The following is a 17418-nucleotide window of genomic DNA, read 5'->3' as shown; positions in this document are numbered from 1 at the left end:
GTTGGCTAGAATGGGCATCTCCATTGGCATCTAAAGGCTGGTCGATAAGGGGGGGGGGGGCAAACAAAATTATCTTTCAGTCCCCAACCTGCCCCCCCCCCCCCCCCACCACCACCACCAGCAGGAACATTTCTGGATTTGCGTAAAATTTCGTAAAGTGATTAAGACTTTTGACATCTGCGTATCCATGATTATGAAATCTCTCTCTCTCTCTCTCTCTCTCTCTCTCGTCCGAATTTATTCATCCGAAAAAATAACTAAATCGTCTAAACAAATAGCTAATTCGACAGAACAAATAACTAATTCGTCCAAACAAATCCTAATTCGTCCGGCCATAACAATTAACTTATTCGTCCGATCAAATAGCTATTTCGTCCGAACAAATACTAATTCATCCGAACAAATAGTAATTCGTCCTAACAATTAACTTATTCATCCAAACAAATAACTTTTCGTCCGAACAAATCCTAATTTGTCCAAACAAATCAGATTTATTTATATTTTCATTTGGCCCTTCCACGCCGCCGTAGTCTGGAGCAGGAAGGTGGCAACATATCTAGCAGTTCAAAATGTTGGAAAAATCTTAGAATAATTTTCTTGAACTTTTTTAGGTGATGAGATTTTACCCCCAATTTATGCTGCAAGAAAAAAAATTTCATGGCATCTACAATAATATGACTATAAATGACTATAAAATCGTTTAAAAGCAGGTGCACCCATGTATATGTAACTAATGTGGTTAGTTAGTGTATCTTATTTTATATGGTGATATGCCAAACAGAAACTATTTATATTGGCTTTACGTCTTTATGAAAATTCAATTCAATGTTCACAGTCAAAATGGGAGAAACCATTGCTAGTTGAGTTCATGCAGCTTATTTATTGAAAAGGATTTGTGTACAGCTCTGCTTCAAGTGCATGTGAAAAATGATGAATCTATTTAAATAATACACAGATTAAGATAGTTTTAAACAAAAGATTCATTTATAGCAGGGTGCTGAATATACTCACAGCATCTACAATAGCATTGCGAAATCTATGGCTTGTGAGTGTTGGCCCAGCTTCTACATACTGAGAGGAGCGACACTTTATTGCGTCATCATCTTCATCCATTGCAATGAGTGAAATGGCATATGTCTTGTTCATGCCAAGTCTGTATTAAAAAAGATATTAAATTCTGTAATTGAAGGTGTATATAGATTTTCCAAAGTATCTCCTCTGAGTGTTTTATTGATTGTCTATTTGTTTAAGAGTTCTTTTTGGTGATAGAGAGATGGCAATTTATAAACTATCAAAATTCTGTAAATTATTTTTTCAGACAATGTAGAAGGTTCTGAAAACGCTTATTTTGCATTTACGTGTAGATCAGTATTTATATTCTAATGTTTATTTTTTTTAATGATAAAATATAAAATGATATATAATATGAACATCAACAATGTAGTCTCAGATAAGTAGAAAGAGAACAACTTACTTAAAAAATGGTTTCATTTGAACTATCGGACTTCTATTAGGGCGAAGTGTATCACTTCTTTTGCGCGGGTTAACCTTTACTTGTAAGTGCCATGGCGGTCCCATTGTCAGTTTGTTTACAGTAAGTTCCAACCAAGAATGTCCTTCATAACTGCAATTCGATTAATCGAGTCTCTTGTTAAATTTACAGTTTAACGCCAAGAGGAAAAACTATTACATTAAGAAAATTTCAACTTTAAATACACGATATGACATCAACACAAAAGAACAAAGATTTTGTATTAAATAATTACAAAAATGTTTTTTCTACATATGTTCTTATGCCTCGTAAAATGTTCATAAAAAACTACGGATTCCTTCACAAATGTCTATATTAAAATAACGATGTCCTGTTATGTATCATTTTAGCAAAGTTTTTACAATCCGCCACTTTTATATTTAATTTGGGACGGATCCGCTTGCAATTGTCTTTTACCCCTTTGGAGGATTGATGTGAAATTGTGAAAAAATCGTAAATGTGCCTCGTCGATTTTTAGGCTTTTATCGTATTGAATAATTATCTTTACAACTCAATTATCTTAGAAAGTTATAGACATTCACCTATTAATGGCAGAAGCGGTTTTTTCTAAATGTTTAAATATTTAAAGCAAATAAAAACAATTCTGTATAGGAACACAAAAACTCTTGGCAAATGCATCATGGGCTTGATAAGAAAAGGAATTGGTTTCGGATCCGATTGATTGGGTTTATTCAACACGCATATCATGCATCTATTATAAACAAAACAAACTTCAGAAAGATAGTAAAAAAAGGTACACAGGTTTACTTTAGATTTTGAAAGCTTATTTCCTTTATTCATAGCGAATGTCAAGTCGTAATACATTCATATGTCGGGGTATTATTACTAAGCGGCAAAATAATCCTTTTATGTGAAGTTTGTTTAGTGAACAAACTTTAAATATAATTATACCATCCTCTTTATATTGCATCTCCCAAATTCTCCATGAGTCTACTCTGCTATGTTTTTTGCAAATATAAAACTTAAAACAGATTATGTTGAAAAATAACATTTATTAAAAAATGCCAAAGTATTGAAAATTTTTATTACACAATGGTCACACTTGGTAGAAAAAATTATACAGCATCTGCTACCAATAAAAAGTAAAAAATAACAAACCACCCATGTCTTCTTTGGCATATCACAAAATAATGGATATGAAAGCATATACAACATATAATTGACTAGAAATGGCAAAAAAGATGGGGGTATTTATGTGTAAAAAATGCCAAAAACCTAAAACAAAGATGGTTTCAAAGAGTACTACAAATAAAACAGAGATGAAAAAGAGGATTTTATATTACAACAAAGTAAGTTGAACAAAGAAAGATATAAACTTGACATATAAAATATTGGCGGTTGAAAGGGGAGGAGGTGGGTCAACAATTTTTTCCTTAGTAAATTAAAGCATGCTTGTGTGAACTACTAAATGCCGAGCAGTAAACAACTTAATGTATGTGGCTCAATAAATACCGGAAACTAAAAATGAAAAATCGAATACTTAACAGTTAATGATAATCCGGACAAATAACAAAACAATATATAAGCTACAAAAATATTCGAGATGGTATAAATTCCTTTATGCTGCACATAAATACAATTTTCTCTTTGAATTATGGCTTAATTAACCGGTAAAATATCAGCAATGTCTATTATCATACTACTGCTAGTAAACAAAACCATGGTTTTAAAGCGTCTATAATATTTTATTTAAAATCGGACCACGCAGCTAAAAAGTCTACATAGCTCTCAGATTTATGACTGTAGGCTACTTGAAAGTTAAAAGCTAAATGTATCCATCTCAATTTCAATGTGACATAAAAAAAAAAAAAAGCTATCTTCAATTTTGGAATTGCTTGTGAAGTGTGTTGAAAGCTACAGCAGTTATCATAGCATTGAATCATGATTTTTTTTAAGTATACAGTCTCATAACTGCAGCGGTGTGTGCATACATATTGAGTAACGCGTTATGAAAATTTGTATGGACACATCGCTGCAGTTATGAGACTGTATACTTCAAAAAATCATGATTTAATGCTTATATTTACATTTTTCTTACTTCTTGCCTTGTCTGCAAATGTGATTTATACCTTAAAATTCCTATTTTATCCTAAGGGTAAGTTCATATTAATGGAAGAGCCACAGTAACAGCCGCAAGCGTGAACTTTGATTTTCACTTGTGACGTTGCAGTTAACAGCGTTCGACGTTTGTGACGTCATAATAAAACTCGTCATTTTAACCTTTGAGTACCCTGTGTGCATTACAGTGTTATAACTGCCGTAGCTTTCAACACACTTTATAAGCAAAAAATATGTGGAATGTAAATATTTAAGAAATAAACAACGTTATTTAGTGAACATGGCGTTATGAATAGCAATTGCTCTGTTGGCATATTCCATGATGCACGCTAGCGCATCATGGAAAATATGCCAGCAGAGCAGTTGCTATTCATAACGCCATGTTCACTAAATAATCGTTGTTTATTACTTATATTTGCATTTTACCACTCGCAAATACCCTATATTAGCCTAGACCTGACATTTAGCTATTACATCAAAAGTAAACATTCAGACTGTAATGTATCTTTTTAATTCACATAGATTTGTTAACAGAATCAATGATGTGTTATAACAGTAATTCCTTTAAAATGTTATCAAAAACATGTTTTAATATTACATGTAAATACGTCAATTTTAATCGAGTTGGAGAAAAGCACATGATGTATCGTATAGTGGTTTAAATCTATATGTCGTCATGGAAAAGTATATATAACGTTACACCTTTATGACGTCATAGTATACTGACAGAGCAATTGCGATTATAGAGAAATAATTGCAGCTCCTCCGTATGGGCTTACAGTGGGAAAGAACAATGGAAATGCAAATATAACACTGCGCAGCACAGTTAAGGCTGTCAATAAACTCCGTTCAAACAAAAAGTACGGGAAATGTGCATTATGACATCACAGTATATTACAAACCTCGAAAGTACTTATTAATCTATTTATTAGTAAAATTAACTTATACTAATCTTTTAATTAAAAACAACAAATGCTATTACTTACAATTTTGATGTCCGTTATATCGTACACACTGAAAAATAAGCGAGATGTCTTTCTCGCTGTACTACAAAATATGACGTCATATGCTTCAAAATGACGCATTAAGTTAAATCATTGAAGGCTATCGTGCAGTTTTATAGCGAAGAAAAATAAATGCCATACATTAACGGAAAAGTATAAATGAATATTTTGTTTAAAATTATCATTAGTAGAATGCTACCTATATAGTCTTATTTTCATTTTGTTAAAAGTATGCATCGTATAAAGAAGCCACCTCGGTTTTGTATAAAATATCGTATATCTAAAATCCGAGTACCTAAATAAATCACTTAATTGCAAGGGCATACACTTACCTGATCCCGACAAACTTTTACATGTGCATTTGAAATATGCTATGTAACTTAAAAACTTCTACGATCCTTGTAAAATCTTACAAATTAATTATTTTTTAATGAAATTAACCCCGTGACCTTCAAAATTATTTAACATATGCATTATAAATTACGGTTTCTACTAACAAATATTCTTATCTTAAAAAGTTCGCACCGTTTTTCAAAATCTACGATATAACATCAAGTTATTTCATAATTCAGTTGTGAATTTTGGCATGATTATGCCCTTGCAATATTGAATTTTTTAAATGACCTCAAAACCACAAATACATCTGCTTGTACCATGCGACTGCCATATCACGTGACCACTATGAACATAAAATATTGTACTGTTATTATATATTTTAGAAATATATTGCATTTGAGTGACTGTTATTGATTTTAAAAAGGACATGCCAGTTTAACTAAAGTATACGTGTTTTCATCACAGAAATTTGCCCGTATTTTTATTGACCGCCTTAACTGTACTGCGTGTAACACATACATGGTACTCAAAGGTTAAAATGACGAGTTTTACTATGACGTCACAAACGCTGAACGCCGTAAACTGCAACGTCACCAGCAAAAATTAAAGTTTACGCTTGAGGCTGTTCCAGTGGCTCTTCTATCAATATCATTTTACCCTTAGAATGAAATACGAATTTTAAGGTATAAACCACATTTGCAGACAGACAAAAAGTTAATAAAATTTAAATATAAGCATTAAATCATTTTTAAAATTATAACGACGTTTCTATAACGTCGTAGTCCTGGGCTTACCTAAGAGTAATGTGCCGCACTCACCGTTTGGTCTGAGCGAACACTCGCATACTCCATCAAAATTTCTCTTGTGTCACTTGTGCATAAGTAAACTTGAACTATTTCGATATTTTCCTGTTTTCTCCATCGTTTGTTTTGTTATCATCGGTGTTTTACCTCAGTCGACACAATTTGATGCAGGCCAAGTTCGATACCCGTGATCGACAGTGGTTGTATGTGATAGGGTATGGCGGTCGCCCGCTTGGACACGTGGGTTCTCTCCGGGTACTCCGGCTTCTTCCCACACCAATGACCCCCTCGCGCTAACATCCGTGCCAACGAGAGATATTAGTATAAGTTGTAAAACTTGCTTATCAATCGTTGTAAAATAAATAAAGTTCAGTTTTAGTTTTTTTTAATGATCAAAATTTTGAGATATGGTGTCTTTCATCGTTTTTAAGCATTTTTCAATATTTTTGTAATTCGTGCCATACAATTATTTTAATAAATTAGGTAAATTCAACAGAAAATATGCAAAATCATAATATTATTTATTAGGTTAGTTACTGACTCACTACGGAAATATATTGGGTTGATCAATCTCATAGATGGCGAGGCGAAGTAAAGAAGCAAAAAGTAAAGTAAGGAAATAAACTTTGCACAGAATGAATTCGTGAATTCTTTGTTGAGCCGAGAAAAGTACGGCGATCTGTTTTCAATTACTTTCAACCCAATATATTTCCGTAGTGAGTCAGTAACTAACCTAATAAGTGTTTTGTTTACTCGAGGACTATCAAGCGACATATTTATTCACAAATAGCAATGATCTTCGCAAAGCCATGTACAAGATGCCTTACATCTCGTCCAATTTAACTCATTTAAACTCTTCAAAATTTTCAATCTCACCTTTCAAATACTCTTTCAAAATCTTTGCTTCACCTATGTTTATTTACAATGTTTAACATCTTTATGTTAATTCTTAGGGGCGGCGGAATATCACCAGTGACCGTTTGATGCTGAGGATATTTTGGAAATAAACTTTGCACAGAATGAATTCGTGAATTCTTTGTTGAGCCGAGAAAAGTACGGCGATCTGTTTTCAATTACTTTCTTAATTTTGGTTTGTTTCTTCATATAACGAAACAAATGTTGACTGTGTTTTCGGGCAACATTGATTATATTAGCCCCCTTGGGACGAAAGTATTGCCCTCCGCTTCGCATCGGGCAATATTTCGTCCCTCGGGGGCTTATATAATCAATGTTGCCCTCAACCCCAGTCAATATTTGTGTGATAGTATCAAACATATTTCTATATGTATTTATTCGTTTTATCTATTTTATTATCCGTATTTGTTAAACACAGTCTTAAATTTTAAATAACCGCCAGTTACACTGCGCAACTGGATTGAGTTGGCTGAGTAAAGTCTTTCGTTTTTCATTGGTTCTCTAATTTCATTGGTCTTTCTTATTTTCATTATCCAATAAATTTAATTCTCTATTTGATATAAGTAACCGTTCAAATTAAGTAAAATTAGGCAGTATTTCATTTTCAACATCGTCAGTCAATCCAGCGTATATCTGCTGCATCTTGTGGTATGTTAATATTATATTCAAGGTCTTCCGTTTCCAACGGAAGACCTTATTGTTTTCGTACTGTTTCTTATTATTAAGGTCTTCCGTTTCCAACGGAAGACCTTATTGTTTTCGTACTGTTTATTATTATTATTATTATTTTTTTTTTCCACAAAATTTGTGCACGCGATATCTCGAAAACTATTCGGCCAATTTCAACCATTTTTTCACAGATGATTGCCAGTGGTCATAATTCTAGAAGTTTTTTGAAATTTTGAAATCGTCACTTCCGGTTCCGATTTACGGCCGATTTTGTAAGTTTTTACGACCCATTTTGTGCAGACATAATCTCAGAGACTATAAGAGATATAAATATGAAATTTTCAGGATAGGTAGACCATAGTTTGAAGATGTGCCGAACGTATTTTTTTTGCGCCAGTGGCGCCATTCCTTTGAGCTCGCCTAGGCTCGAAAATTGGATACGAATTTTGCATCAAAAACTTCATACATTTTGATCTGTATCTTTTTATCAGTTAATATTTTGTTAAGACATATATAACAAAAGTGGTAGATAATCAAAAGTTCTTTCCAACAAATTTAAAAAAAAGGGGCTGGCCCCTTTATTTAGGGGCCAAAACACTTATAAACTCTAATATAAATAACTTAAAAACGATAAAGATTTTGTAATGCATTATAGAAGCAAAGTTGTTGATCGTACCAATATCTATTAGAAAAAATCATTGCCACGCCCATTTATTACGTAATTAGGGATTTTTAGGGGCCAGAGTATTTAAACTTTGACGCAATATAACTAGAAAAGTAAAAATATTTTGTTAGACATCGTAGAAGAGAAAATGTTTGAATTTATGATTTAAATCGATTCCACTTATCACAACACGAATTTCCGTCCCCATTAGGGATCTAGAGGGCTGGCCCCTTAAATATTCAAACATTTGTATCTCAAAAATGATAAACAATTTTTAATAGATGTAAGAACAAAAAATGTTAGAATTTGTAAGACCTTACGATTGAATTCAAGAAAAAGGGGCTGGCCCCTTAAATTAGGGGCCAAGACACTCGTTAACTCTATTACAGATAACTTAAAAATGATAAAGATTTCGTAATGCATTATAGAAGCAAAGTTGTTGATCGTAACAATATCTATCAGGAAAAATCATTGCCACGCCCATTTATTACGTAATTAGGGATTTTTAGGGGCCAAAGTACTTAAACTTTGAGACAATATATCTAGAGAAGGAGGCATATTTTGTTAAGCTTTGTAAAAGAGAAAATGCTTGCGTTGATAATTCTAATCGATTCCTTCAATCAAAACACCAACATCTGTCCCCATTAAGGATCTAGAGGGCTGGCCCCTTAAATATTCAATCATTTGTAACTCAAATATGATCAACAATTTTAGATACGTGTAATAACAAAAAATGTTAGAATTTGTGAGACCTTTCGACCGAATTCAAGAAAAAGGGGCTGGACCCTTAAATTAGGGGCCAAGCCACTCGTAAAGTCTTTTTCATATACCTTAAAAACCATAAAGATTTTATTATGCATTACAGAAACAAAGTTGTTGATCATAACTATATCAGTTTGTAAAACGCATTGCCACACCCATTGATGACGTAATTATTGATTTTAGGGGACTAAACTCTTAAATCTTTAATATGCAAAATGTGAAAAAGCAAAACACTTTGTTTTGCATTTTAAAGGATATTGACAATCGTATACATTATCTGAAAGGGAGTGTTTGAGGTGGAATTCAGAAATTTTATTGATATTTTAATCGTATCGTTTAAAAATTGAACGGAAGACCTACTCGTTACTCGTAACGAGATCGTATCTAGTTATTATTATTATTATTATTATTATTTTCCACGAATTTTGTGCACGCGATTTCTCGAAAACTATTCGGCCGATTTCGACCATTTTTTCTCAGATGATAGCCAGTGGTCATAATTCTAGAAGTTTTTTGAAATTTTGAAATTGGCACTTCCGGTTCCGATTTACGGCCGATTTTGTCAGTTTTTACGACCCATTTTGTGCAGACATAAACTCAGAGACTATCAGAGATAGGAATATGAAATTTTCAGGATAGGTAGACCATAGGTTGAAGTTGTGCACAATGTAGTTTTTTGGCGCCAGTGGCGCCATTTCTATGAGCTCGCCTAGGCTCGAAAATTAAGTACGAATTTCGAATCAAATTTTTCATACGTTTTGATCTGTATCTTTTTATGAGTTGATATTTTGTCAAAACATATATAACAAAAGTGGTAGATAATCAAAAGTTCTTTTCAACAAAATCAAGAAATAGGGGCTGGCCCCTTAAATTAGGGGCCAAGACACTCATAAACTCTATTACAAATAACATAAAAACGATAAAGATTTTGTAATGCATTATAGAAGCAAAGTTGTTGATCGTACCAATATCTTTTAGGAAAAAAACATTGCCACGCCCATTTATTACGTAATTAGGGATTTTTAGGGGCCAAAGTACTTAAACTTTGACGAAAAATAACTAGAGAAGTATACATATTTTGTTAGACATCATAGAAGAGAAAATGTTTGAATAAATGATTCAAATTGATTCCACTTATCAAAACACGCATTTCTGTCCCCATTAAGGATCTAGAGGGCTGGCCCCTAAAATATTCAATCATTTGTATCTCAAAAGTGATCAACAATTTTAGATGGATGTAAGAACAAAAAATGTTAGTATTCATGAGACCTTTCGTATAAAATCAAGAAAAAGGGGCTGGCCCCTTTTTTTAGGGGCCAAGGCACTCTTAAACTCTATTACAATTAACTTAAAAACGATAAAGATTTTGTAATGCATTATAGAAGCAAAGTTGTTGATCGTACCAATATCTATTAGGAAAAATCATTGCCACGCCCATTTATTACGTAATTAGGGATTTCTAGGGGCCACAGTACTTAAACTTTGACGAAAAATAACTAGAAAAGTAGAAATATTTTGTTAGACATCATAGAAGAGAAAATGTTTGAATTTATGATTTAAATCGATTCCACTTATCAAAACACGAATTTCCGTCGCCATTAAGGATCTAGAGGGCTGGCCCCTAAAATATTCAAACATTTGTATCTCAGAAATGATCAACAATATTACATGGGTGTAAGAACAAAAAATATTTGTATTTTCAAGACCTTTTCAAACAAATCAAGAAAAAGGGGCTGGCCCCTTAAATTAGGGGCCAAGGCACTCGTTAACCCTATTACAAATAACTTAAAAACGATAAAGATTTTGTAATGCATTATAGAAGCAAAGTTGTTGATGTTCCAATATCTATTAGAAAAAATTATTGCCACGCCCATTTATTACGTAATTAGGGATTTTTAGGGGCCAGAGTACTTAAACTTTGACTCAATATAACTAGAGAAGTATACATATTTTGTTAGACATCATAGAAGAGAAAATGTTTGAATTGATGATTTAAATCGATTCCACTTATCAAAGCACGAATTTCTGTCCCCATTAAGGATCTAGAGGGCTGGCCCCTAAAATATTCATACATTTGTATCTCAAAAATGATCAAATTTTAGATGGGTGTAAGAACAAAAATTGTTAATATTCTTAAGACCTTTTCAAAGAAATCAAGAAAAAGGGGCTGGTCCCTTTTTTTTTTTGGGGGGGGGGGAGCAAGAAACTCGTAAAGTCTATTACAAATTACATAAAAACGATTAAGATTTCGTAATGTATTATAAAAGCAAAGTTGTTAATTGTAGCAATATCTATCTGGAAAACTCATTGCCACACCCATTTATTACGTAATAATGGATTTGTATACATTATCTGAAAGTAGGGGGGGGGATAATTCTAGAATTGTATGGATTATTCATGGTATGATTTAAAACAGAAATCGCAAGGAAGACCTACTCGTTACTCGTAACGAGATCGTATCTAGTTACTTATATATTTCTTTACTACCATGTTAGTGATTAGGGCATTTTATTTTAATTGCAAAGTTTATACTTTATCGTATTTTTGCAATTAAACTTGTCATAGTATTTTCTAAAACTTGTTTGTAAGTTCAAATGTTAAATTGTTACAAAACATGTTTTTATATTATAAATGAATACTGGAGTAACGGTAGCTTATTGTCAAAGATTTCATAAATGTACATGTAAAACTCTATTTTGTGTCTAATGTATTATTTCTTTGTTTATAGGTCAATGCTTTATTCATCTACTTAATAAATCGACTGAAATCACCATCTGCCTCCTTTCTGCTCGGTTACATTTGTATAATATTATTTATCACAGAACAAATATAGAGATATATGAGGCAATCACGTGCTATGTTTAAACCAATGAAAATGTTACATTTCAGTCCAAGGGAAAACAAAGACTATTGTTATATCCAGTAGTATATTCTCACTATATAACTTTATATAGACGAATAGTCAAAAATTGTAATATAAGCTCGTCCGAAAAATATTGACCGGTTAATATTTTATCTAATATTGACCGGCTAGGAATAATATCTAGAGGATATTCCCTATATTCCAATTAATCGCTCTGATTTGTTGATTCGTAAACGGTGACGTAAATAACTCTTCGCGACTCCAAAACAAGGTGACGTCATATTAGACAATAAGTCAAGGCAAAGTAAACAACGGACGCGCAATGCGACGGTTTGCTATCATAAAGGTTATTAGGATGTGCGAATTACTGTGAAGTAAAATCAGGTAGAACATCTTTATGTTAATTCTTAGGGGCGGCGGAATATCACCAGTGACCGTTTGATGCTGAGGATATTTTGGAAATAAACTTTGCACAAAATTGATTCGCAAATTCTTTGTTGAGCTAAGAAAATTACGGCGATCTGTTTTCAATTACTTTCTTAAATTTTGGTTTGTTTCTTCATATAACAAAACAAATGTTGACCGTCTTTTCGGGCAACATTGATTATATTACCCCCTTGGGACGAAGATATTGCCCTCCGCTTCGCGTAAGGCAATAATTTGTCCCTCGGGGGCTAATATAATCAATGTTGCCCTCAACCCCAGTCAATATTTGTATAATATATAAAATCTTAACTTTTAATATTAGAGTATTGCCGAAAACGTTTGAGCGGAAAACAAAATCTGCAAAATTTAGTTCGAATTTCCTCTGTTTGGCTAAAAGTCTTTTTTTGTTTGGGCCTAATTCCATAGTATAGTAGAAATATCGAATGTTATGTCAATAATAATTCATTTCATAATTGCTTTTTGTGTTTAGAACAAATTTTACTCATGATATTGAACTTTATAACAATCCGAATTTGAGAACTCAAACCCTGAGTAAACAACACCCTTAAAGGCATGTTCTTGCCGTAATATCTTTTAAAAGTCCTCTGATAGTTTGAAAATAGTAGCATAACGGAGATTCTATCGAAATTGTTAAAGTTCATGCGTTATATAGATAGCGTATGTTTATTTGTGTTCATGGAGAAATGTGTTATTAAGTCCAGTAATGAGCCTGTCGACGCCGGGTCAGAAATCTAAATAAAATGCTACATGTACTACTGACCACGGTGCGTCAGATCATTGGTATGCACTTGATCGCATGTACTTATTAGGCGGACAATGTTGTAGCGCAGTGTCCGTGCGTATACAATGGGGGTGCAGGAAACTCAGCTTTCCAGTACTAGTAGTAGTCTGGAAGCTGTCTTTCTGCCTCCTCTTTTTATACAGGTAAGATAAATTATAACGCTTGCGCACATTCTCAATAGTAAATAGATTCAGAGGGTTCAACTAATATTTTTTTTCAGAGATTTTTGTAATGAATATAAATGTTGATAAATTTTATTGTAATTAATATTGATATTTGTTGTTAAAATGTCATATTAAATTGTTATATCTATATAAAAGAGTAGTCGTCTGAAAGCTGGCTTTCTGCCTCCTTCTTTTATAGAGACTGGGACGCTACTCCCCATGTAGAGGGGGGACATTCCGGTAACACCGTGGCTAGGCCCCCGCCAGGTGTGGACATGTTGGAACAAAGATATCGAGGACCTATATAAATTGAATATCATAACACTCCAAATAACCCCTAGTGGACTTTTATAAAATACTGTAAACGCACTACATTTAGCGGTGTATTCTATTTAGCGGTTTTGGCGGAATGTGGCCTTCAGCTAAATCAAGTACATCGCTAAATGCAATACCTACATGTATAAGAATAGTCATATCAGGAATACGCTAATTCAAATCCACGCCAACTTGTTCGAAAACTAATTTCCGCCAAATATCGTACACGCCAAATAAAATACGTTTACAGTAGTACTGGAGTCGTTATGAAAATAGCTTCATATGATGTATGAAAATACGGACACCATACAGACTTCATCACAATAGAAGATAATGAAGTTTTGAAATGTTTCATAAAAACTGTAAAATTCAATATTCATATCTAAAAACTCAATTACAAAGTTTGAAAAAATTTTACGCTGGGCCGTGCGTACATTTCACGACCTTTTGATGAATTAAAATTTTAGTTTATTTCTACGGAAAATTCAAAACCACTTTAGTTTGGTTTGAAAGTTAATGATAAAGAAGGTATACAATATGTATATACATAACATATAGAATATGTATATACAATATACAAACCCAATTTAAATGACAAAAACGCGATTGTCCACGAACTTTTTGGACAACCCTCGTAAATTGTTTACAAACACATAATGACTTAGGCTTAATTATACCCCCAATTAGGTTAATGTACAACATTAAGTAAATCTGTTCCGCCATTTTCGGATTTTTTAAATTTGAGAGCGTGTTTCAAGGAACATATAGCACAGTCTTGAAAAACAAAAATATTTCCATCGAAGACTTATCTATGCAAGGCTTTTAACTGATAAAAAATATGCTTGTTCAAAGTCTCGCTTTATAATTCAAATTTGAACTCAAAGTACAAAACAATGAATAGTTTAATATCCAATTTTGATTCACTTCTGTCGTTATATTCTGTCAGTACAGGAAAATAAATGAAATGCAAACTTAAAGATGAAGAATACATCATATATCAATTTTTCTAAAAATTAACAAAACGATATATTGTAAATGAATCAATATTTAAAATGCCAAATATGTGTGCGAAAACCATTCTACTTTGAAGTCAACTTGTGTGTTTCACCAACACCACCCCCCCCCCCCCTCACCCCAAAAATAATACAGAGCGGGTGTTTCTGTATAATTAAGTATAATACATTGTATCAGTAGTTAAAGATAAAAAACTTATGATATAATAAACTTACATTATATCCACGTATTGAACCTGGTCCGGAATAGGTACAAAGAGATCAGCAGTGTCGAGCTCCCATTCCAATCGTGGATTCACGCTTTTCACTTGTTCCGTTAGGTTTGTTTTGACAATTGTCGTTAAGTTTTGAACGTATGTGTTACCGCTAGACTTGCTACCTTCCAATTCCCAGTTGCCAAAGTAGCCATCACCTTTTGCATCCAGCATGTTTTTCCTTGACTGTATGGTACTTGTTCTAGTTCGACTTCGAGGACAAGATCTACCGCATGGTCCAGTGCCAATCTTCCATCCTGTCAGAAGTTTCAGGTGAACCTAAATTGACAAAGGAAACAACACAATGTTTAAAAAAGAATAAATTATCCACTTAAAGACTAATTGATCGTGTGACTATTATGATCTTTTGAATAAGACGCCGCAGAAATGCAGCGATACAGAAAAATTTGACACTATTCGAAATGAAAGAACGTTTGTTGCAGTGCTTTAGTTATACTCTGAAAAACAGAAACATTTTGAATTTCAAAACAAAGCATTGTGAAAATTTGATAAACCATGGTCTACGTTTTTTTGTTTTTCAATCTGCAGTCAAAATATATTAATCAATAACAGAGAATATTATAGGAAAATAAGGTTTTCTGTTAGGAGATTAATCCTTAAAAAAATTCCCCATTGGAAAAATGCTTTTTTTCTCTAGAATGATATCAAAACATTTACATTTATTAAGTTAATTAAGAATAATTTTATTGATTAATGACATTTATCTATAAATAAATTAACACGATGAAATCGAAGTTTTAAATACAAAGCAGATACGTACAATATCATACAAAAATATTATTAAATATTATTAAAAGGCTTACTCTTTGAAATTCTTTATGGCATGATTCAATAAAACTATTACAATTAAATAAATTATCTTCTTAAATAATAATCGTACATGAATAAATATGTCCTATAAAGATTATTTAGTTATTAATCAACATTTCCCTACACACCTACATAGATTAATGTTTTTTTCTGTTTATCTGTTCTCTCGTATCTATTTTATTAAGATTACTAGTATTTGATAGAATATTTATTGACCATTTTATAACAAAAATATTATATATATTATATGAATAAGAGTAAATGTTATGTAATTCAGAGTAAATTTTATGTAATTCAGAGTAAATGGTATGGAAATCAAATTGACTCTAAGATATTAGAGGGAAAATGCTGAGTGAATAAAGCAAGTATGTGAAGATTTGCTTTTACATGAAAATACTAAAAAATATACTTTTAAGAGGATGGGAATAATATATTTTGACAAAAAAAGATACAAACTGTCATGATCTACCTTCATATCAACCGAGAGCAAGAAAGGTGGGTCTTCCTAGATATGACTTATTGGCCAAATTGAATAAAATATGAGAAAAATCTTATTTCACAAACAAAATCTTACCGCAACTTTGAGTTAAAATAGTACATGCATTTTGTTACCTTGACGGTATTGTCTCTGTCGTCATGGAAGGTTGAAAAACTCATGGATCCGCCATAAAAGATTGGATTATCTACGGCCAAACATCCGCTCAGGCTCAGGAAAAATACCAATAGTAGCGACATTGTCACTCGGACATGCACTTACCTATATTGAGTAAACAATAAACAATTACCATTGAAAGAATAAGTTTACCTACGGTGCAAATTTGACTTCGTGATGATTAAACAATTCAGTGAATAGTATAATTTACTTTTGAAATTAATTAAGCTGACACTTTTTCCTTCAAAACAGATGTAAATGATGCTTAATATTTAGGTACTTTTCTATTCTTTGTCCAACATTTGTAATACGTACCGATTCCTTATTTCCCACTGCTTCGAATCTAACAAGGGATGTACCGTATATGAACAAAACTTGGCAATTTGATATTTACATAATTCTTCAGATCATGCGTACTGTTGTTTTTGACTTCGTAAATCAATTTTTATAGACAATTTCAATTGATTATTTATTATCAGCAGTTTTTGGTGCAATGAATCTAGAGATTCAAATCAGATAATCCTTAAAGGCGTTCTACGATAAAATTCGATAAGATTAGTCCAAGTTTAAAGTAAATAGATTTTAAAGACTTCAAATTATTTATTAGTGAATTCCTTTGGTTCTCCAATAATTCACTCGGGGGGTTGGGAGTCGTGCTTCTGTGAAACCATTGTGGTTAGGGTAATTTATACGGTGGAATTAAACCCGTATTCCATGTCACAATTAATCCCGTATCCCAGTATGTTAAAAATCATGATGTCAAAAAAGGTGTTCATGCATTTAATAACATTAAAGTCTGTTTTAATCTTCAAAAGAATCACGGAGTATGGGGGGATCAACACAACGTGTGCAATTTACTCTATTATTATCTTTTATGATTTGGTGTATATCAATTTGTCTTTGACGTAATTTATGGAATATAATCATTTTTTCCCATTTTTCAAAAGCTTTTCTGAAAAAATTAGAATTGATTTGGCTAACTTATAAAAAATGAATTTATTTTTCTAGATATTCGTTTTTTGTAATGTCCAGTTGTAATTTCATATCATTGTAAAAAAAACTTTTATCATTCATATAATCATATATATTTAATATAACACGTGATCTGCCTTTTTTGATTTTAAGAATGAATGATGGAAAACAGAGAGTTCACTTCATGGTACGATTTATGAAGATTTCGCGTTAATCCTGAAACTCCTCATAGCAACGCTGTCAGATTACCTTATATATTCGGCTTGTCAATATAAACAGCAGGTATATCTATTTGCGTCTTTAGACAAGACAACAACTCGTTTGCAAGGCTCAACCATGATTAAAATCAAAAGTCAGGGGGCT

General features: G+C 32.4%; 1 protein-coding gene across 1 annotated transcript in view; it reads right to left on the bottom strand.

The window, feature by feature from the left end:
- The window catches only part of LOC136276432 (neurogenic locus notch homolog protein 2-like), an 85141-nt gene extending 68955 nt beyond the window's left edge, over positions 1–16186 (bottom strand). The window contains exons 1-4 of the mRNA XM_066088366.1: positions 16044–16186; positions 14563–14879; positions 1475–1624; positions 1012–1153 (exon numbers count right to left, since the gene is read on the bottom strand). Coding sequence (XP_065944438.1) covers positions 1012–1153; positions 1475–1624; positions 14563–14879; positions 16044–16166 — 732 coding nt within the window. The 5' untranslated portion in view covers positions 16167–16186. The remainder of the gene's footprint in view (positions 1–1011; positions 1154–1474; positions 1625–14562; positions 14880–16043) is intronic.
- Positions 16187–17418: the final 1232 nt, after the last annotated feature.

This window comes from Magallana gigas, chromosome 6, assembly GCF_963853765.1.
Source record: "Magallana gigas chromosome 6, xbMagGiga1.1, whole genome shotgun sequence".
Lineage (NCBI taxonomy): Eukaryota > Metazoa > Mollusca > Bivalvia > Ostreida > Ostreidae > Magallana > Magallana gigas.
Note: the sequence above shows the minus strand (reverse complement) of the source record. Positions and strands in the feature narration are given on the sequence as shown.